The sequence below is a fragment of the Salvia splendens genome, chromosome 19 (assembly GCF_004379255.2).
Source record: "Salvia splendens isolate huo1 chromosome 19, SspV2, whole genome shotgun sequence".
Lineage (NCBI taxonomy): Eukaryota > Viridiplantae > Streptophyta > Magnoliopsida > Lamiales > Lamiaceae > Salvia > Salvia splendens.
In genome coordinates, this window is record NC_056050.1 from 22,125,328 (window position 1) to 22,149,150 (window position 23,823).

A 23,823-nucleotide genomic window follows, 5' to 3' on the forward strand; every position below is an offset into this window, starting at 1 on the left:
CTATTTTATCTTCTTCATCTTATACTTTATTATCACTCAACTTAATTATTACTCCCACTAATATTTTATAAGCTATTGTATTCAAAAGAAACAAACTCAAGAATAGTAGTATTTGATAACAATCTTAATTAATTATATCAAATTAAGCGATATTTTATTCTAAATTTTTTATTCCATATGATTGAATCTTCAATATTTATGTATAACAAAAAAGTTGAAAAAATTTCAAACAACTATATACTCCATAATACAACAAAAAATAAAAATAGGGAAATAAAATGCACGTAATTTCGCCCAAATTTACAAGTTCAACAATAGGGTGTAAGATTGAAAGAGGCCCAAGGAGCATACTAATACGTTCATTGAACAAAACTTTAGAATAAAATGTATGAGCATCATATTAGACATTAGTAGTATTTATTTTAATTTGGGTAGAGCAAATAAAATACTCAGGTATGATAAACCAATATTGATTTCATATGGTCTGGAGATGTGAATTCATCACCGCTGGCATGCAAATAACACCCAATTCTGAATACCTTCAAAAACATATCTCTGCATTTTCTTGGGAAAATGGTTCCATTTTTATACACAATCTCTGCAGCAGTTGTCTTCTGTTGCCATTTCTTTTGCATTTTTAATGGCTTCTTCTTCAGTAAAGCTGCTATCATCTTTGTTAGCTGCTAGGAGAAGACTCACAGTGTTTCCTGTATTTTCCTTGCGTTCCTCTGAAAAAATATAAATATTTATAATTTCCTACAACAAAAACTTTTGAATTACTTAAATTTAACTATAATTCACAATTTTAAATCTCTTGGTTGTAGTACTTATTATTCTGCTATCGATCACAACTTAGAATACTCTAGTGAAGTAATGATTTTGCTGTATAATTCGAAAATTCCTAATTAAATTGGAATATACATGATTTTGGCTATAATTTAAAGCTTATAATCTTCTTAGTTGGGAATGAGTCAAATAAAGTGAGCAAAGGGTCAAATGTTTAAGTGTTGAAACAATTTTTATACTACTATTATTGACCAGTTAGTACTTCTATTGAATATTTTTGTCTTTCGTCAATAATGCACACGATATTTTAAATGTCACAATATTGGCTACATTGTTAGTACGTGATAATGACTATGTTTGTCTTTCACTCTATTTAAGGTCAGTAATGCATAAATTTGACCAGATTTTGCATATTTGAAATGTCACACTAGTATTATCACAATTAGCTCCCCCCATTTTTTCCGCAACAATTGACAACCTATCAACTATCGAAGTGTAATATGGATTATATCATTTAACTACTCCCTCCGTCCCACATAATTTGACCCAGTTTTCCATTTCGGGACGTCCCACATAATTTGACTCATTTCACTTTTACCATTTTTGCTAGTGGACCTCACATTCCACTAACTCATTCCTACTCACATTTAATTATAAAACTAATATATAAAAGTAGGACCCACATTCCACTAACTTTTTCAACTCACTTTTCATTACATTTCTTAAAACTCGTGCCCGGTCAAAGTGTCCCAAATTATATGGGACGGAGGGAGTATATATTTTCTACAGTATTCCGGCCAACATTGGTCAAATAGCTTCACCAGTTCGCTTACTCATCCAATTTTCGAAACACTGGTGTTAACAAAATGGAGTTGTTAAATTGTTAATTTTGTGACAAATCAAAAGGTCATGTCATTATCAAAATGTATCAAAGTTCAGGTTGAATTGTTGACACGGACTTAGAGTATGTTACGTCCTCAACCGAACCAGGGGGAATGGAGGAAACTACAGACGAAAGCATGGCCGAGACGTCGCCGACTCCATCGTCGTCGTCAACACAAAGTAAGGAAATAAAAGGTGAGGAAGATCCATCCCCAATCCGGGAGCTGGAGAAACAACCAGAGGAAGTCACAAACGAAGTCACGGGAAGGAAGTTGAGACCGAGGAAGGAAATCAAGCAGCCGGAACGCTACCAAGACTTCGTCTCCAAATAGCGCCCCAGCTGCTCGACAAAATGCCTGAAAGAGTTCCGGATTTCAGTCTATTATTTTAGTTATTTATTTTATTGTTATTTTGACTTTCTTTATTCCGAATAATTTTGTGTCGAGCGTTTAAGCTCCGTCGGGTTTTCTTTGTTGGTTCTTTCCCGATGTTTAGGAATAGGTCGAACCAACTCTAGGGTTTTAGTCTTATAAATAGGGCTTGTCATTAATTCATTAATCAATTAATGAAGAAATAGTTTGCCTACTTTTCTTGTGCAATACTCCTTATCAAACCTTGAAGACTGCCGACGGAGGAAGTTCTCCGCGCCAGCCACGAATTGAGCCGCCGACCCCAACCTCGGGGCGCCAGATTGGTGTGTTGCGAGTGAAATCGCAGGTTTTCTTCGTTAAGAGATTTGAACCCTTAACAACTGGTGCTTCATCTCGAACTCATGGATGCAATGGACGAAGGACAACGTTCGCCGCCTACTCTTACAGGGGGGAACGCCTAAGAAATAGTGTTGGGATCGGCACGCCGACAGCCAGTAGGGTACTGACGGGACATCGGGGGTCGTCCTCGGCCTCCGCCGAGAGGGGATTAGCCTGCCACCGCTCAATAGAGGACAGACACGGGGACGATCGACCCGCTCACCCAGGGTTTTGATCGGATCATGGCACGATTTGATCATCTGGAGGTACGAGTAGATAGTCTGGAGTTTCCGTCGAATCGTGATACCGAACCCCCTGACGACGATTACGATTCGGACGATCGGGAGTATGCGGAGTATAGGGATGGTGATGGGGGTCAACGTGATCTGAACCCTCGTCACCGTTTACTGGGGTTACGTGACAGGAGGGGTGCGAGAGGTGGCCGATGGGGTGGCGTCTCGCGCCGAGAAGATTGGAGGCTAGGGGGTGATTGGCAACACGATGGAGTTGGTGATAATCGAATTGTTCCGTATCAGCCACGTCGTATATCGAATTGGGACCCACCAGCGGCACGCCAACGGGGGTGGCGCGATCATCGTCGCCGCGCGTCCTGTTGGGATCTGCCAATAGCTCGGGATCGTTCCCAATATAATTATGGGCCAGATTCGCATCACGGGGTTAAAATGCGTGCACCGCACTTTGACGGAACAGATGCCACAAATTGGATTTCTCGTGTGGAATATTATTTTGATCATATCATGATGCCCGAAGAGGATCGTTTACACTACGCAGTAATGCTCTTCGATCCACCAGCTGTGGAATGGATATTTAACTACAGAAACAACAACCGCTACGTAACTTGGTCTGAATTCTTGGAGGATGTCCGCCACAGGTTCGATCCGCAGAGTTTCAGAAATTATATTGGGCCGTTAGCCAAATTGGTACAGACGGGAACCGTGGCGGAGTATCACGACACGTTTGAGAAGTACTTGAATAGGGTTGAAGGGGTACCGGATTACATCTTAATTCTGGTGTTCATCGAGGGCCTTAAAATGCCCATTCAGGAGAAAGTAGAGTTGCAGCAGCCATAATCGTTGGCCGAGGCCATGGCGTTAGCCTTACGTTTGGCCGCGAATCAAGAACATAGGTATCAACAAACGTCGTCGTCGCAACGGAGGCAGTGGCCGAGCAAAGATTCACGACAACAGCCTCTGCCATCCTCCACGCCGGAGATCAGTGCAGCCCAAGGACCGAAATCAGGCAAGCAGCCCCAGGAGCTAGATCGCCCCCGCTTTACTCCGATCCGGGTGTCTAATGCTGAGAAATCGGAGTGGTCGCGCAAGGGATTATGCTGGCATTGCCCGGAGAAGTACGCTCCGGGCCACGTTTGCGCGACTAGACTGTTGTGTTATGTGGGGGACGACGATTGGGATGAATCGGGCCAGGGACAGGACAGCCCGCCACAGGATGACGAACTGATTACAGAGGACATCTCCCACGTTCATTCACTCACGGGGGGCAAACGATCGGTTCCCTTCCAGGTCATAGGGGAACTCGGGATCACAAGGGTGCGCATTCTGATTGATAAATGGAGCACTCATAATTTCCTCCATTCCAATTTCGCAGAGAACTTGCAGCTACAATTATCATGAATTTGCCCTTTCCGCGTGTATGTGGGGAATGACGCATCACTCGTATGTTCCCACATCTCTAGGCGAACTAAATTATCCATACAGGGGACTGAATTTTTGACGGATTTGCATATCCTCGATGTACACGGCTGGGATGTGATCCTCGGCATGGATTGGTTGGAGTCTCTGGGCCGGATATCTGCGGATTTTGTAGGGAAGACATTGGAGTTTCAACGGGATAACAAATCCGTGATTTTACAGGGTCGCTTACCGGGTCCACAGCAGATTTCACTGCAGTCCTTAGCGCTGCTGGCTTCTTTCTCCGCGGACCATGAATTCTATGAAATCGTCGCCCTGGACCCTGACGACGGAGTGTCGCCCAGTTCAGCCGCCGAGCCTGATTTCCCGCCGGACCTACCGGCTGACTGTCGCAGGGTTCTCGAGACTCATAGGGGTGTTTTCGATCTGCCAATTGGAATGCCCCCACCTAGAGCGTTCGACCACAGAATACATCTGCTTCCAGGAACGAGACCGGTCAATGTTCGTCCATACCGCTACCCATATTTTCAAAAGAATGAAATTGAGCGTCAAGTGAAGGAAATGTTATCGCAAGGCATAATCCAGAGAAGTCAGAGCCCGTTCTCCTCACCGGTGTTGTTGATTCGGAAAAAGGATGGTACTTTTGGCTTCTGCATTGATTACCGCACCTTGAATATGGCAACGGTCCCTGATCAATTCTCGATCCCAACCGCGGACGAACTTTTTGATGAATTGGGATGTGCAAAGTTTTTCACAAAGCTCGATTTACGCTCAGGCTACCATCAGATCAGAATGCATGAAGCCGATATTTTCAAGACAGCTTTCCGAACTCACGATGGACATTTCGAGTTCTTGGTGATGCCATTCGGACTTACAAACGCTCCGTCTACTTTCCAAGCGGCAATGAACATCATCTTCCAGCCTCTCCTGATGACATCCTGGTGTACAGTCCCACGCTAGACTCCCACTGCGAGCATTTGTCAGAGGTACTATCGCTCCTTAGCGCCAATAAATTCTATGTGAAATTGTCTAAGTGTTCATTTTGGTGCACTACTGTCGAGTATCTTGGGCATTTAATTGCAGATGGCACGCTCAACACGGACCCCCGGAAAATAGAGGCTATGATTGCCTAGCCACTCCCGCAGAACGTGAAACAACTCCGGGGATTCTTGGGTCTGACGGGATATTACAGATGGTTTGTCGCACACTATGCAACGATTGTGAGCCCGCTAACGGAATTACTGAAAAAAGAGGCTTTTGTGTGGACACAGGCAGCGACCGAAGCATTCCAGGCCTTAAAATCGGCAATGACGTCGACCCCAGTTCTACGACTTCCGGATTTCTCTAAAACTTTCTATGTCGAAACGGATGCATCAAACATGGGGATTGGAGCGGTGTTGATTCAAGATGGTCATCTGATTGCCTATTTCAGTCGCAAGTTAGGCCCACGTCGCAGAGTCGCCTCGACTTACCATAAGGAGCTCTACGCAATAGTCGAGGCTGTCAAAAAACGGCGCCAATATTTACTGGGCTGAGAATTTGTAATTCGCAGCGATCAGAAGAGTTTGAAGGAGCTGCTTCAACAGGTTGTCCAGACGCCAGATCAGCAGTTATATGTTAGGAAGCTGATGGGATACAATTTCCGCATCGAGTATAAGAAGGGATCGTTGAACCGGGCAGCGGATGCGCTGTCTCGGGGAGAGGGGAATGAACAGCCGCTGCAGGACCCGGCTGTGGTGGTCGAGCTGGCAGCGGACAAGGGGACTCGGTGGCGGATGCCGCTTGTTTAACCGCGGTAGCCCATCCCATCTCGAAGCTGCTGGATGCCTTGCGACAGGAAACGACGACCCTGCCAGATTTGGTGGACCTCAGGAAGCAAATTAACTCCGGAGAGGCGCCTGCTCAATTATCCGTCGCGAACGGGTTCATATATTTTAATAGGCGGATAGTGGTTAGCCGCTCGTCCAAATTGAAGCGGTTGCTGCTGGAGGAGCATCATTGTACGCCCATGGCGGGCCACCCCGGGCACGAGCTCACTTTCCGTCTATTGGCAGCTGGTTTTTATTGGCCTAAGATGAAGAAGGAAGTCCGAGAATTTGTTGATGCGTGCGCGGTGTGTCAATCCACCAAGTACTCGACGCAAAAGCCTGCAGGCCTTCTGCAACCTTTGCCCGTACCATCGCAGGTTTGGGATGATGTATCAATGGATTTTATCACGGGTCTCCCACAGTCACGCGGATACACAACGATTATGGTGGTGGTCGACAGACTTTCTAAGTATGCACACTTCGCGACCCTTCCCACTCGCTTCGACGCCCTGCGAGTGGCCCATCTTTTCGTTAACACGATTGTCCGCCACCATGGATTTCCAAAGACTTTGGTTTCGGACAGGGACTCGGTGTTTCTTAACGCAATTTGGGAGGAGATTCTGCGCCTTAGTGGGACCAAGTTGAACTTTACTACTGCTTATGATAGGCTAGTTTTCGTCACTCGGATTTGATCACTTTTCGCACTTATTAGTTGAATATTTGCATGAGAAGTTGCTATTTTGGCAGGGAATGGATCATTAAGTTCGGAAGCTACTTAATGAAGGCATGAAAAGGAAAACATGCAAGAAAGAGGACAAAATGAGAAGAAATGGAAGAAAGTGAAGGAAGAAGGAAAAGAAGACTCAAACTGCCCAAGCTGTTGGACTGGCCAGTTTGAACCTGACGGGAAAATGATTAAAGCCACTTCCACACACTTATCAAAGATAAATCCCACTTGCTACACACGCCCATTTCTTCCCTTGGAAAGTAAAAAAGAAAGGAAATATCTTTTATTGGATATATGTATTAAAAATACTTAACTTTCCAAGGACAAGAACCACTAGTAACTTTTTACCACTTAGCTTTACTTTAGTTTAGTTTTATTTCTCTCTCTAGGAATATTTCTCTCTTCCTTAAGAAGAGAGATTTCAACTTCAAGGCTGCCAAGATCTTTGTTCACCATGGGTTGAAGTAGTAGTAATTTAGTTGTAGTGTTTATTTTCTCTAGTTGCTTGTTCTTAACTTTGTAGTTCTTTTGCATAAATCTCACTCTTAGTTATTGTTGTTGTTCTTGTTTTAAAAGCTCATTTCAAGTAGTAATTTCTCTAAGTGTTTGTGTTTAATGTGCTTTAAGTTTAGCTCTTGTTTGAATTTCGGTTTTAGCTTGTTGTTTAGTTCTAGTGTTGGTTATGTTCTTGTTTAGTTAAAACTTCTTTCAAGCTTTGAAAATCAGTTTCTCAAGCATTTTCTTTTCACCATGTTTAAGTGTTCTTGAAGCTTCTTTCATCATGTTTAAGTGCTTTAGTTTTCAGCTTTTCATTTGATGTTTTCAATGCATGTTTAGGTAGTTTAATTGATGATTTGGTGTTTCTCTTGCTTGGTTAGTTATGTAGCAGCCATCTACTCTTTTGGTCCTCCATATTTTCGTGCCTTATGGTGTGGATTTAGGAGAGATATCAGGTTTTAGAAGTTAAGTGAAAGGACCATTAGTTGTAATCTTTTTTCCAATGGTTTTACACCTTGGGTAATAGAAGTTGGGAGACAACAAGTACATGCTTTTATTTCACTTTTGGCAGCCCTTTTAGCTTAGTTAACCTCTGCACTCAACCTCCACTTACATGTGATTTAGTTTAGCTTTTAAGACTTAATTAGTTTAGCTACTTTTTAAGGTCACAATCCTAGTTTCTAGCTTCCTTTAGGTGATAACACTTAGTTTATTTTCCTTAGTCTTTTAACTTAGTCTATTTTGCTTTCTAATCTTAGGAATGTTCATGCATGTAGCTGTTCTGTTTTTATTTCCGAATGGTCTTATTTTCGCTAAGTGTTGTAATTTTCTAGCTACTGCTTTTATTTTCTCTGCCAAACTGCCCAGTTTATCAACTTGCCCAGTCCGCGTTCCAGTTTAAATGCTTTCTTTTACTTGCATGTTATTTTCACTTTTAGTTCCCAATCTTTGCTTAAGTTTTATTTACATTTCGTAGTTTAGTTCCCACCCCCAATTTAGAGCGTGGCGGCATCGCCAAAACCTTTCTAAGTGTGGAAATACATAACGGATGCTACCGTTCCTCGTGGGTTCGACACCCTAACTTACCATATGCTAATTAATAGTATTTTGGAAAGTGGGAACTTATAAATATTGTTGAATAGGAAGGGACACGCGCCTACGACACGCGTGCAAAATCCCGTCCTTTCAAATGGCGCCGTTGCCGGGGAACGGTGTTGTTGTCTCGTTATGTATTCCTACATTTATTGTATATAGTTTTTGACTTGATTTTTTGTTGTTGTTTTTCTTTTTTCTCTTTATTTTATTTTTAGTTTATGAGCAGGTCCTCTTCTCCAAGGCTGTTGTTCGATATTGAAATCGAGAAAACGGCGAAGAGGTTGCACAAGGACGCACGTTTGACAAAACAAGCTGAAGCTAGGCTTTATGCCCTGGGCAGTCCGTGTACTTGCCTTGTTCACCAGACTGCCCAGTTTGAAGAGTCGGAAAGTTAAGAGTGAACTGACGAGGAAACCTATTCAAGAGGCAATGATGAGAGTGGTGCGCCATTAAAGGGAATCATGGATCATTTCACAGATCCTTACGATCATGGATGGGGTGATTACTCCTATTTTGAATGGACCAATTCGAACCAACAATATCAAGGTCCACCACCACAAGTACATCACCAAGCTTTCCAAGGGCCATACGAAAATCATGTTTATTGGCCTCCCGATCAAGAAGAATTCCCTCCGTGTTTCCAGCCACAAGAACTCGGCCAATATCAATCAAATCATTCGTCAATGCCGCCCATGTGCTTAGAAGATATGATGGAGGATCTAATCACTTCCCAACAACTCATGCAAAACAATTTGCAAGCCAATTACAATGTGGTGCATGAGATGCATGACGAACAATATGAGCAAATGATTAGTCTTGATCATCTTGCACGCCAAATGACACAATTGGCGACTTGCATCAATGATATGCGTGGGAATGGTGGAGGAATTCCGGCTCAAGTGCAACCACCAAGAGAGGAGAATCTTGGTCAGATTACCCTTAGGTCCGGGAAAGAGTTGAAAGCTTCATTCGACAATAACTCAAACAACGGACTGGGTGAATCATTGGATCAGGGGCTCAAATTGCCCAGTCCAACACACTGCCCAAGTCAGGTGATTGCTTGGTTTGAAGATGAAGAGGATAGCGATGAGGAGATTGAAGAGAATATCATAATTCGACCTGATGAGCCTACACCCATGCCTTTGAGACCAGAAGAGGCTATCACGAAATGGTGCAACAAAATGGAGCATGCAAAGTCTGCCAACAAGTTGCCCAAACCAAGTGAACTGCCCAGTCTGTGGGCAGAGGAGAAATTGGTACCGTTGGAAGTTCGGTCACCTAAATTGGAGTTGAAGCCGCCGCTCACCAACCTTAAGCATGTCTGCTTTGGGGGAAATGACACTTTCCCCGTTTGCATCAATAGTGATTTGGAAAATGGCCAAGGTGAGAAGTTGATCAAAGAGTTTAAAGGTCCCGACTTTCTTGAAGACAATTTTTTTGCAAGATATGTATCCATTGCCCTCCATTGAAGAAAAAGTTGAGCTCAAAGAATTTAGTGAATGCAAGTTGTTCAATACTCAAGGGCTTGGTGATGAGGAGATAGAGGCTGAAATAATGACTTGGTGCAAAATGAGGGATCACACAAACCCACCCGAGAGATGTAAACTCTTCGATCCTAAGGAACTGCCTAGTCAGAATGAACTGCCCAGTCCAAGAGTGGAAGAAGAGTTGCTAACGTTGGAGATGCATCCACCTAAATTGGAGCCAAACGTATTTCCTTCCAAACTCACATATTTGGATGAAAATGAAACCATTACCACGATCAGTAGCCTAGACAAGAGTCGAGAAGGCAAGACAATCAAAGCTTTGAAGAGGTATAAGGAGGTGATCGGTTGGACTTCGGCCGACGACATCGTGAGTATAATCCCCGATGTTTGCATGTTTTACATGAGTTCAGAGAAGGGTTCCAAACTCTACAGGGATCCTAAAAGGAAGTTGAATGCTTCTACTTGGAAGGATTGGAAAGCAAGATTTGATGACGATTTTTTGGAAGAACACATGTATCCTGCCCAGTTTGTTGAACAAGGCAGTCTGAATGCCCTAGTGGATAAAGTGGCCAAAACTGGAGGAGCTGTGAAGCCGACACATGAGCTTGGAATCGAAACCTAAGGAGGCAGTTGCAACACCTCCACCACCACCTGCCACATCAGCCCATACCCCCCGCTTTGTGCGGGGGAGGTGATTTCTATCCAACCCTCTCTTTTAGTTGTTGTATATATGTGTGATGTATGGGTTTGCTTTGCAATTTTTGTAATTGTGGCCTTGCCGGCCTTTGTGAATGTTTTGTGTTGTTAGTAATCTCTCTCTAAACACTTGGTCTACTTGCTCTAGAGCAAGCAATACCCAAGTGTGAGGAGGTGGGATTCTTGTGTGTTGTTCTTGGTTTTCTAAGTTTTATGTGATGTGTTTCCTTTTCCAACATTTTAACCAAACTTGCTTGAGGGCAAGCAAGGTCTAAGTGTGAGGAGAGGGTTTGTTTTGTTGTTCGGTCGTGTTAGTGTTGTTTTGTTTTTGTAAAGAGTTGTGTTTTATCTTTTTTCCAAGCCTTGATGCATGATTTGGTAATGATCCCCCTATTGAATCGTAGCAAAAAAATGACTTGCTTTGTTTTGAAAAATTTATTCAAGAACTTGTGGTTTTGATTGAATGAAGTTGAGTATGATGGAAATGTGAAGCACTGCCACTTGCATAAAAACCCATAAATGGTAAGGTTCAAAGCCTCAAAGTAGAACACTTTCTACTTGTTTTCGAGCGTGGAATGACATTGCATTGCATGATAGTTGATATCGCTTGGTCACTATGGCATAGATAGAGGGCACTAGGAAAAGCCAATTTGAGCCTTATTCTTTGTGATTACATCAACCAAAAATAGCTATCCCTAGTTGCCACTTTGAAACCTTGAGCCTACATTTTTTTCCAAGTTAGAAAATGGTTTCCCTTTTGTGCAAAATAAATGTGCTTAGTTTCTCCAACATGATCACCACCTTTTGGGAAAGAGATAGTAGTTGTGAACTTTAAAAAAAAAATCTGCCTCCTCCCACCAAGAAAAAAAAAAGAAACAGTGGCTACCAAAAAAAAGAAGAAAAAGAAAAAAGAAAAGAAAAAGAAACAGCAAAAGAAAAAAGAAACAGAAAACAGAAAAAGAAGGAAAAAGAGGAAGGAAGCAAAACAAAGAGAAAATGACAAGGAATGTTTGGGAAGGTAGATGTAGATCGAAGAAGAAAAAGAAAAAAAAGAAGAAGAAGACGAAGACGAAGACGAAGAAGAAAATGAAGTCTTTCTCTAGCTTTTGTTTGATTGTAGGTGATTGTGTTTAGAGTTTCTAAGTATCCCTTAGGAGAATAAGCACAAGTTTTTGTTGTACTACACTCACTAGCTTAGGACTCCTAGGATCTAACCGACAATATTTAAATGGTCCCAAGCCCCATTACATCCTCGTGCAAGACCCTCTTGAGCTACATGTGATAAAGTGATATCTCTTTGATTGCATCTTCATCATTATTATTGAGAGAACTGTCCTTACATTTTGAGAGGGTCAGGGAGTGAATCTTTTGCTTGTGATATGTGCTTAACTATCTTGATGAGACCGACGGTTGGAACCACATTGTTCGATGAAGAAAATTATGTTTTAAAAAATTATGTTTTAAAAATCTGTTTTGAGCTTGGTTCTTGGGGGTATCATTACGTTTTTCATACAACTTGCTTGGTATGTCTTTCGTGTGTTTGTTGAGTCGTGTGTGTTTTTGTCTTGTAAATGTGTTTGTGTTTTGTGTTTGTTTAGTTTAGTGTGTGTGTAGAAAGTAGAGGGGAGTAACTTAAACTAGCAATTGAGTGAAAAGTCCAACCACATACTTGGGACAAGTATGATCCAAGTGTGAGGAGGTTTGATAGGCTAGTTTTCGTCACTCGGATTTGATCACTTTTCGCACTTATTAGTTGAATATTTGCATGAGAAGTTGCTATTTTGGCAGGGAATGGATCATTAAGTTCGGAAGCTACTTAATGAAGGCATGAAAAGGAAAACATGCAAGAAAGAGGACAAAATGAGAAGAAATGGAAGAAAATGAAGGAAGAAGGAAAAGAAGACTCAAACTGCCCAAGCTGTTGGACTGACCAGTTTGAACCTGACGGGAAAATGGTTAAAGCCACTTCCACACACTTATCAAAGATAAATCCCACTTGCTACACACGCCCATTTCTTCCCTTGGAAAGTAAAAAAGAAAGGAAATATCTTTTATTGGATATATGTATTAAAAATACTTAACTTTCCAAGGACAAGAACCACTAGTAACTTTTTACCACTTAGCTTTACTTTAGTTTAGTTTTATTTCTCTCTCTAGGAATATTTCTCTCTTCCTTAAGAAGAGAGATTTCAACTTCAAGGCTGCCAAGATCTTTGTTCACCATGGGTTGAAGTAGTAGTAATTTAGTTGTAGTGTTTATTTTCTCTAGTTGCTTGTTCTTAACTTTGTAGTTCTTTTGCATAAATCTCACTCTTAGTTATTGTTGTTGTTGTTGTTTTAAAAGCTCATTTCAAGTAGTAATTTCTCTAAGTGTTTGTGTTTAATGTGCTTTAAGTTTAGCTCTTGTTTGAATTTCGGTTTTAGCTTGTTGTTTAGTTCTAGTGTTGGTTATGTTCTTGTTTAGTTAAAACTTCTTTCAAGCTTTGAAAATCAGTTTCTCAAGCATTTTCTTTTCACCATGTTTAAGTGTTCTTGAAGCTTCTTTCATCATGTTTAAGTGCTTTAGTTTTCAGCTTTTCATTTGATGTTTTCAATGCATGTTTAGGTAGTTTAATTGATGATTTGGTGTTTCTCTTGCTTGGTTAGTTATGTAGCAGCCATCTACTCTTTTGGTCCTCCATATTTTCGTGCCTTATGGTGTGGATTTAGGAGAGATATCAGGTTTTAGAAGTTAAGTGAAAGGACCATTAGTTGTAATCTTTTATCCAATGGTTTTACACCTTGGGTAATAGAAGTTGGGAGACAACAAGTACATGCTTTCATTTCACTTTTGGCAGCCCTTTTAGCTTAGTTAACCTCTGCACTCAACCTCCACTTACATGTGATTTAGTTTAGCTTTTAAGACTTAATTAGTTTAGCTACTTTTTAAGGTCACAATCCTAGTTTCTAGCTTCCTTTAGGTGATAACACTTAGTTTATTTTCCTTAGTCTTTTAACTTAGTCTATTTTGCTTTCTAATCTTAGGAATGTTCATGCATGTAGCTGCTCTGTTTTTATTTCCGAATGGTCTTATTTTCGCTAAGTGTTGTAATTTTCTAGCTACTGCTTTTATTTTCTCTGCCAAACTGCCCAGTTTATCAACTTGCCCAGTCCGCGTTCCAGTTTAAATGCTTTCTTTTACTTGCATGTTATTTTCACTTTTAGTTCCCAATCTTTGCTTAAGTTTTATTTACATTTCGTAGTTTAGTTCCCACCCCCAATTTAGAGCGTGGCGGCATCGCCAAAACCTTTCTAAGTGTGGAAATACATAACGGATGCTACCGTTCCTCGTGGGTTCGACACCCTAACTTACCATATGCTAATTAATAGTATTTTGGAAAGTGGGAACTTATAAATATTGTTGAATAGGAAGGGACACGCGCCTACGACACGCGTGCAAAATCCCGTCCTTTCAGCTTATCACCCAATCGGATGGCCAAACGGAGATTTGTAACAAGGGCCTGGAGTAATACTTACGAGCATTCACTTCGGATAGACCGTCTATTTGGTCAAATTTTCTCCCGTGGGCTGAATTGGCTCTCTATTGTTTCCATCACGCTGGCCTCGGCACCTCCCCTTTTAAGGCGTTGTATGGGCGAGAGCCCCCTTTATTGGTGGCCTCTGTCCCGTCCGCGAAGACGCCCCCTAGCGTAGCAGAATTGATCAAGCAGCGAGGAGAGTTGCTCATCGAATTGCGCAATAATTTGGCCCGCGCACAGCAGCAGATGACGGCGTCGGCAAATAGGCATCGACGTCACGTTGAATTTGAAGTGGGTTATTTCGTGTGGTTGAAATTGCAGCCATATCGTCAACATTCCATCGCGAAACCCATCTCCGCGAAACTTGCGAAGCGTTTTTATGGTCCCTTCGAGGTGGTTAAAAGAATAGGCCCAGTCGCGTACAAACTCCGTTTGCCACAGGGGAGTCGCATTCATGACGTATTCCACGTGAGCCTCCTTCGCGCCTTCGTGAAGGACGACCCGATCGTCCCCCTCCCAGAGACGTTCGTTGGCAATAGACCCGTCGCCCAGCCGGTGGCTATACTAGACTCTAAGATATTATGACATCAGGGAGCAGCAGTGGAGCACGTCTTGGTGCGCTGGTCAGAAGGGTCGGACTCGCCGTCTTGGGAGCCGTTGGCGGATTTGTTGAAACGGTATCCTACACTTTCCCTTGAGGAAAAGGAAGTTTCTAAGGAGGGGGGAGTTGTTACGTCCTCAACCGAACCGGGGGAACGGAGGAAACTACAGACGAAAGCATGGCCGAGACGTCGCCGACTCCATCGTCGTCGTCAACACAAAGTAAGGAAATACAAGGTGAGGAAGATCCATCCCCAATCCGGGAGCTGGAGAAACAGCCAGAGGAAGTCACAAACGAAGTCACGGGAAGGAAGTTGAGACCGAGGAAGGAAATCAAGCAGCCGAAACGCTACCAAGACTTCGTCTCCAAATAGCGCCCCAGCTGCTCGACAGAATGCCTGAAAGAGTTCCGGATTTCAGTCTATTATTTTAGTTATTTATTTTATTGTTATTTTGACTTTCTTTATTCCGAATAATTTTGTGTCGAGCGTTTAAGCTCCGTCGGGTTTTCTTTGTTGGTTCTTTCCCGATATTTAGGAATAGGTCGAACCAACCCTAGGGTTTTAGTCTTAGATACACACACTACGTTTCTTCCAAACTTCAATGTGTCCAACTTATGATCATTTTACCACATGCATTTATACATATATTTTTTTGGCTTAGTTTAACGCACTGCATTTAATACGCAACCACTATTAGTACGAGGCCTTTTGAGAAGTGTCACAAGGAACAAAACCGTAAGTACTTAGCCCAAAACTGAGGTGGTCCGAGCATGCAGTTTATCAAGAATGCTACCTTCTTCACATGTTCTATCTTGTGCTGCTCTGTAAAGCTCGATGGCTGTGGAAACATCGATCTCTTGCTTGGCGTACGGACCCAGATCCTCTAAATCGCTACAATGGTTAGTTAACCCGAACCAAGTTGCTACAACAAACTGTTGAAACATTTGAATATGTTCCATGTTTAAATGTTGCAAATATTGTTTTACTATAAGTGATGGTGTACTAAGTTAGCATAACTTTCGGGATTATCTATATTGTGAGGGAGATTGAAATTGTAACAAATTTGGAGACTTGTTCTCTAGAGGCGGGCATAGAAAAATATATTGGTCGGGATTTTATTAAGACTATTTTCTAATAGTCGAATATGTATATGCATACGACATATTACTATATCTTACAATGCATTGAATTTTTTTTTATTTTCTACTACCTCCATATTTGAAAAATAGAAACATTTGAAACGTCACAAGTTTTAATGCACAATTGAAAAAGTAATATAAAAGAATTGGTAAGGTAAGAGAGATGAAGAGAAAAATTGGTAAAATAAAAGAGAGAAAGAGAAAAAGTAATTGAGGTAGTGTTAGTCGATTGTGGGGTCCACTTCCTAAAATAGAAAGTTTAGAAAGTTTCTATTTTTAAGGAACATATCAAAATTGAAATAGTTTCTATTTTTAAAAGACGAAAGTAGTATTTCTTTTGATGTTTTCTTATTTCTTTCTTAAAACAATTTTCTGCAGTAATTTTTCTTCAATTTTTACTCTAATTTCGGCCCATCCTAACCTTTCAATCTCTAATAATTGGTTCTCATTTAGATGGCTATAGATGATTTCGGACCATTTTGATAAACCTAACAGTAGAAAAGAGAGGAAAAATTGTACGGTAGTCCGCTTCAACCTTACAGAATGTGTCTGGTTCTATCCCAGGTTGCAGTGCAACGTAAATACATCAATAGAATCTCATTCTTATCAATGATACATGCCAAATAGAAATAAACATTCTTTCTATCATTGTAATTTGGAAGATATTTGTCCACTTCAAATTTTCCAAACCACAACATAAATTCGAGTACACTATCATTTTATGCTTATAAATCAAATTCAACATGCATGTCTTATTATAAATCATCATTTTATGATTCCATCACATATGTATTTATATCATCTGATGAATCTTCATATACTTTCACTCTCAAAAGTGTAAATGACATTGCGTGAATACTAAGGTCCAAATATATATCTCTATCTTTCTCTCTCCATAACCTGCTGGTTTGCAATGTATTGCACATAATCCGAGTTTAATAAAAAAAACATACATGTTGTCTCTTACCTGTATGGTTCCTCTAGAATTTCGTCGATATCGGATTGGAAGTAGCGGTCGACACCCAACCTCTGGAGTGTGTCAACTATACATAGGCTTGAGGCTATATCCGCCACGGGCTGAATAGCTGCGACCGCCTTCCTTTGCCTTGAACAATTGTCTTTTATTTTTCCCATCATCATGTCCTGTGAGAAAAACTAGTACCAAGACAAAAGTATATTTCATCAGATGTAGCGTCACTACATCCGAAAACAAGATATGGTCTTACCGTTGGCATAGCGAGGCTGCAAACGGCATTAACGGATGACTTACAAGCCGCGGTCGCCGGAGATTTGAGGACTGTAACAAATAATATAGGAATAATTATCATCATAAAAATTGGAAATTGGTCGAAAATAAGTGTGGCAATTTCAGGTGTACTAACATGGATGACGTGGAAAATGTTCTCTCATGCTCAAAAGTACTCTATTGGTTGAGAAAGTATCAATACTGGTGTTGGTGTTGAAAGCAAGTGAAATTTCTAGCTAGTACTATAATCAATAATTGTTTTCCTATTGTATTATCAAAGAAAATGTGCAGTATAACAATATAGATGTAACCTTTATACATAGGGGTAAAATAGTCAAATTTATTGCGAGCTAGCGCCGTTGTTGTCCTCTCTAAATTTTCTTTATCATTTACCAGATGTTGCCGTACCTAGAAATTTAGTAAGATTGGCCGTGACAATATAGCTTATTAAACTTTCAACTATCCCAAATTTGGAATTCATTGGTATTTATGGTTTGAATAATAGTAATTGAGCAAAATTAATGTATAGAACTGGAAAAATGATTATAATATTCGAGTATCCAATCTTTATTTAGCTATTAATTTACAGGTTAGGTATTAGGGCGGCTCTATATATAAATAAGAATGGATTAAATTAAATTAAGAAATAAAAAATAGAAGTAGGTGAATATTGTAGTGCTGGATGTGTTAGTGTTTAAGGGTTGTGGACGATATATCTCGTATCTGAAAACTAATAGTTCACCCGTTAGTCATTCAAATTTTAAATTACTTCTCCAATGAATTATTGGGGTCAATGGATTAATTCCAACAAAATTTAAAGATGTGTATAAACCAAAAAATTCGTGATTAAATGGAGTTGAAATTACCAAATTACGATAAGTCGCCGAATTTCCCCACCTAATAATACCAGATTCTATAACTATAAATACACATTATAAGGTCATCTCCAATCATTTATACCAAATTCAAACTTATTTTTGGGTATATGTTAACATTAAAAGTAATTTTACTCAAATCATTTACACCAAACTCAAACCCAAAAGAATATTCCATATCCATCAACTTTTTATACTTTGTTAGTTTCACCTACATACTTATTTAAATTACACATTACTCCCACAATATTATATAAATAATTTAAAATAAATTAAGTAATTTAATAAATTTTCTTATTATATACTTGAATGTACTTTATATTAAAGAATACACTAACTTGAATATTAATATATACTTCATATTATATGATAAAATTAAAACATAAATCAAAACATATTTATCATAATTTCAAAACAAAATACCACAATATACGTATAAAATTGAAAAAAAATCCAAGATTCGAAATTTGTTTGTACCTACAACTGATCAACTAGCGCAAGTCCAGAGGAGCATTTTATTTCTTATTGCGTCGTATCAAGTCAAATATTTTAGAAATCGAACATCTTCATTTGCTATTGTAATTTATTTTTCGTGTTTTAATTCTCATAATAATTCTATAATAATGGACTAATTTGTAATACTCCCACCGTCCCCAAAGAATATGCACTTTGGGTTCGGCACGAGTTTTAATGCAAAATGGTAAAATAAGAGAGAGGTAGAGAGAAAAAGTAATTAAAGTATTATTAGTGGAGAATGAATCCCACCTCATTAGAGTAAAAAGAATTTCCAAAATTGAAAAGATCATATTCTTGTGGGACGGACTAAAAAGGAAAGATTGCATATTTTTGCGGGACGGATGTAGTATCTCATAAATTTTTGGAGTAATACCAAATTTGGTGTTATACTCCATATTTAGTGTAAATTCGTAGAAAACACCTAAAATAGGTTTAAGTTTAGGGTATGATTGGAGATGTTTTTTTTTTTTTAAGAGTTTTGGTTTACTGTTAGAGTTGGTCTAATAGTAATAAACTAATGTACCCAACCCCAAAAAGCAATTAGATACTAGTACTATAACGTAGGCTAGCGGATCAGCCTAGTTAGGAGAAAATTTGTGAGTGTTTGGACCGAATTATAGGGATAATAATTATGATAGTACTACTACTTAACATGAATTGACTTAAAATTTGTGTCCTAACCCTATAAAATAGAATAAAATGATAAATCTACCATTCAATATAATAATACTATTATATAGACAAAATTTGTCAAAGTATTGGTAAAAGAAAAATGAAAAAGTAATTGAAAGATATGAATACAAAATTGTGAATTTTTTTGGACAAAATGCACAGAACTTTTCACCATACCAAACATTTTTTTCCATATTAATTGCAACCTCCTTTTATATGTCAAATGAAGCCTTTTGAAATCATATGTCGAAGCCATGATGATGATGAAATGATGCCATAGAGGTTATAAATTGATGGCTAGCATCCACAATGGTTTTCGCTCGGCCATAGCCCAGTCATAGCCCAGCCACAAACTCCTCCTGCCACATCATTAGCACTAAAAATCCTCTTGACACATCATCAGGACAAGCAAATAGCTCAGCAATAGCCTAGTCACATCACTCCTAATTATATAAAATAAATAATAATTGGCAATCACACAAAATACGGAATTAAATTTACGACACAAATACGGGAAAATTCAATAATATTATTTAAATTTTAAAAAAAGTACATTAAAAAATGCATTAATTTTAAAAAAAAGTACATTAAAATTAATACATTAAATTTTTAAAAAAATACATTATTTAAAAAAAAACCCCGACCTCCGCCGCACTCCTCGCCACCCAACCTCTGGAGTGTGTCAACTATACATAGGCTTGAGGCTATATCCGCCACGGGCTGAATGGCTGCGACCACCTTCCTTTGCCTTGAACAATTGTCTTTTATTTTTCCCATCATCATGTCCTGTGAGAAAAACTAGTACCAAGACAAAAGTATATTTCATCAGATGTAGCATCAGTACATCCGAAAACAAGATATGGTCTTACCGTTGGCATAGCGAGGCTGCAAACGGCATTAACGGATGACTTACAAGCCGCGGTCGCCGGAGATTTGAGGACTGTAACAAATAATATAGGAATAATTATCATCATAAAAATTGGAAATTGGTCGAAAATAAGTGTGGCAATTTCAGGTGTACTAACATGGATGACGTGGAAAATGTTCTCTCATGCTCAAAAGTACTCTATTGGTTGAGAAAGTATCAATACTGGTGTTGGTGTTGAAAGCAAGTGAAATTTCTAGCTAGTACTATAATCAATAATTGTTTTCCTATTGTATTATCAAAGAAAATGTGCAGTATAACAATATAGATGTAACCTTTATACATAGGGGTAAAATAGTCAAATTTATTGCGAGCTAGCGCCGTTGTTGTCCTCTCTAAATTTTCTTTATCATTTACCAGATGTTGCCGTACCTAGAAATTTAGTAAGATTGGCCGTGACAATATAGCTTATTAAACTTTCAACTATCCCAAATTTGGAATTCATTGGTATTTATGGTTTGAATAATAGTAATTGAGCAAAATTAATGTATAGAACTGGAAAAATGATTATAATATTCGAGTATCCAATCTTTATTTAGCTATTAATTTACAGGTTAGGTATTAGGGCGGCTCTATATATAAATAAGAATGGATTAAATTAAATTAAGAAATAAAAAATAGAAGTAGGTGAATATTGTAGTGCTGGATGTGTTAGTGTTTAAGGGTTGTGGACGATATATCTCGTATCTGAAAACTAATAGTTCACCCGTTAGTCATTCAAATTTTAAATTACTTCTCCAATGAATTATTGGGGTCAATGGATTAATTCCAACAAAATTTAAAGATGTGTATAAACCAAAAAATTCGTGATTAAATGGAGTTGAAATTACCAAATTACGATAAGTCGCCGAATTTCCCCACCTAATAATACCAGATTCTATAACTATAAATACACGTTATAAGGTCATCTCCAATCATTTATACCAAATTCAAACTTATTTTTGGATATATGTTAACATTAAAAGTAATTTTACTCAAATCGTTTACACCAAACTCAAATCCAAAAGAATATTCCATATCCATCTACTTTTTATACTTTGTCAGTTTCACCTACATACTTATTTAAATTACACATTACTCCCACAATATTATATAAATAATTTAAAATAAATTAAGTAATTTAATAAATTTTCTTATTATATACTTGAATGTACTTTATATTAAAAAATACACTAACTTGAATATTAATATATACTTCATATTATATGATAAAATTAAAACATAAATCAAAACATATTTATCATAATTTCAAAAAAACATACCACAATATACGTATAAAATTGAAAAAAAAATCCAAGATTCGAAATTTGTTTGTTCCTACAACTGATCAACTAGCGCAAGTCCAGAGGAGCATTTTATTTCTTATTGTGTCGTATTAAGTCAAATATTTTAGAAATCGAACATCTTCATTTGTTATTGTAATTTATTTTTCGTGTTTTAATTCTCATAATAATTAAATAATAATGGACTAATTTGTAATACTCCCACCGTCCCCAAAGAATATGCACTTTGGGTTCGGCACGAGTTTTAATGCAAAATTGGTAAAATAAGAGAGAGGTAGAGAGAAAAAGTAATTAAAGTATTATTAGTGGATCAGCCTAGTTAGGAGAAAATTTGTGAGTGTTTGGACCGAATTTGTGAGTGTTTGGACCGAATCAATAGAAAATTTGTGAGTGTTTGGACCGAATTTGTGGATACTAGTACTATAACGTAGGCTAGCGGATCAGCCTAGTTAGGAGAAAATTTGTGAGTGTTTGGACCGAATTATAGGGATAATAATTATGATAGTACTACTACTTAACATGAATTGACTTAAAATTTGTGTCCTAACCCTATAAAATAGAATAAAATGATAAATCTACCATTCAATATAATAATACTATTATATAGACCAAATTTGTCAAAGTATTGGTAAAAGAAAAATGAAAAAGTAATAGAAAGATATGAATACAAAATTGTGAATTTTTTTGGACAAAATGCACAGAACTTTTCACCATACCAAACATTTTTTTCCATATTAATTGCAACCTCCTTTTATATGTCAAATGAAGCCTTTTGAAATCATATGTCGGAAGTCATGATGATGATGAAATGATGCCATAGAGGTTATAAATTGATGGCTAGCCTCCGCAATGGTTTTCGCCCGGCCATAGTCCAGTCATAGCCCAGCCACAAACTCCTCTTGCTACATTATCAGCACTAAAAATCCTCCTGACACATCATCACGACAAGCAAATAGTTCAGCAATAGCCTAGCAATAGCCTAGCCACATCACTCCTAATTATATAAAATAAATAATAATTGACAATCACACAAAATACGGAATTAAATTTACGACACAGATACGGGAAAATTCAATAATATTATTTAAAATTTTAAAAAAGTACATTAAAAAATACATTAATTAAAAAAAAAGTACATTAAAATTAATACATTAATTTTTTAAAAAAATACATTATTTAAAAAAAAAACCCGACCTCCGCCGCACTCCTCGCCACCGTCGCCGCAGCCGCCGTCGCCACCGGTACCCCCCGTGCTGCAGTGGCCTTCAAATCGTCACGCATGCTCACGAGCAATGCGTGAAGAAAGCTCTTCTCCTCGGGGTCCTCTGCCGCCTTCCAATCGGCTAAGATCTTGACCATTTGAGCACGCGTTTGTTGACGCGCGAAGAATTTGAGATCCTCTGTCCACTGGCCAAGGGGGGATGCCAACTGGACCTCCTGGGACCCCCCGGAGCCCCCCTCGCTTCCCGTTGCGCCCGCCTTTGACCAATCGGGCGAGTTCGGCGAGCGAACGATGGAGGGGACGGGAGCTCCTAAGCACCCTCGGGGAGGTCGTGGGAACCGCCGCTGCTGCTGCTGTAATCACCGGTATAGTTCAGTCGTTGCTTCTTCGGCCAGCCAGCGTCGACACCTGCCCGGAACTTCTCGGAGTCGTTCAGCACCTCATAGCGGTTCCAGTAGGTGAACTCCTTATACAACCCGGGCTGGGGGAAGGCTTTCTCCGCTATCCTCCTGCAGTCATCCTCCGTTTGGCCACTGCTCTGCATGCGGAGGGCGTTGGCGCGGTCCCACGCCTTCCGGCACTCCTCCCCTGTGCACGGCCTCCCCTCCGGGCAAAATACCTTGTAGGCTGCTGCTATTTTGGCCCACATGTTGACGATCCTCTGATTGTTCGAAGTGAGGGGATCATCGCAAACACTCACCCACGCCTTGGACAGCGCGACGTTCTCCTCATCCGTCCACTTCCTCCGTACCGAGCAGTCATCCTCGCCCGGCTGCGACGACTCGCCGACCCTCTTGCCCTTCTCCTTGCCCTTCTTCTTTGGGAGGGCCCGACCCCGCCCTACTCCCCCCGTTTGAACGGGAGTTTCCGGAACACCGAGAAGATCAAACACCAACTCCTCTAAGGAGAAAGTCTCATATTGCGTGAACTGCGCCTCCGTTGGGGTCGACGTGTGCGAAGAAACAGTCGAAAAATCAAAACTGGGGCGATAGACGTTGTCCCCCCCGGCATCATCTGCATCCCGGGTGTCCACCCCGGCATCAATTGCATACCGGGTTCCCCCCCGGCTGCCATCCCGGGCATCATACACCTCCCACGGGTACCGGGGGAGTTTGAGACCCGCTCGTCATTTGAGTACCTTCGTTGTTGTTATCCATTTCACGTTGTTGATCGTGTACAAAAATTAAGATAGAGAGAGTACTCGTTAAAACAAGTGGTGATAATGAAAATGACGTGCAAAGCGCGTATATATATTGTTTCGAAAATTAAAAAATAATCCCTCTATCCTAGTTCAAATGATTGACTTGTTTTCGGCACGTGTTTTGGAAAAATGATACATCCTCCATCCCACAAGAGTATACACTCTTTCCTTTTTAGTCCGTTTTTATTTCTACATCTCTTACTTTACCAATTGTGCATTAAAACCC

General features: G+C 39.7%; 1 protein-coding gene and 1 long non-coding RNA gene across 3 annotated transcripts; both read right to left on the reverse strand.

Annotated features, from left to right (window-relative positions):
- Nucleotides 1-406: 406 nt before the first annotated feature.
- Nucleotides 407-17,154, reverse strand: LOC121779548 (miltiradiene synthase KSL1, chloroplastic-like). Its single transcript, XM_042176891.1, has 4 exons — nucleotides 17,040-17,154; nucleotides 16,884-16,954; nucleotides 16,625-16,812; nucleotides 407-728 (listed from the first exon to the last, which is right to left on the reverse strand). The coding sequence occupies exons 1-4, from the start codon at nucleotides 17,065-17,067 to the stop codon at nucleotides 677-679; spliced, it is 339 nt and encodes a 112-aa protein (XP_042032825.1). The 5' UTR covers nucleotides 17,068-17,154; the 3' UTR covers nucleotides 407-676.
- A 2,552-nt stretch (nucleotides 17,155-19,706) lies between these two features.
- On the reverse strand, nucleotides 19,707-20,106 carry LOC121779650. 2 transcript variants are annotated; one of them, XR_006045876.1, is made up of 3 exons: nucleotides 19,992-20,106; nucleotides 19,836-19,906; nucleotides 19,707-19,764 (listed from the first exon to the last, which is right to left on the reverse strand). It is a non-coding gene; the product is annotated as an uncharacterized LOC121779650 (long non-coding RNA). The 2 variants fall into 2 exon arrangements; XR_006045877.1 differs by having other exon boundaries at nucleotides 19,727-19,752.
- Between the last annotated feature and the right edge of the window lie 3,717 nt (nucleotides 20,107-23,823).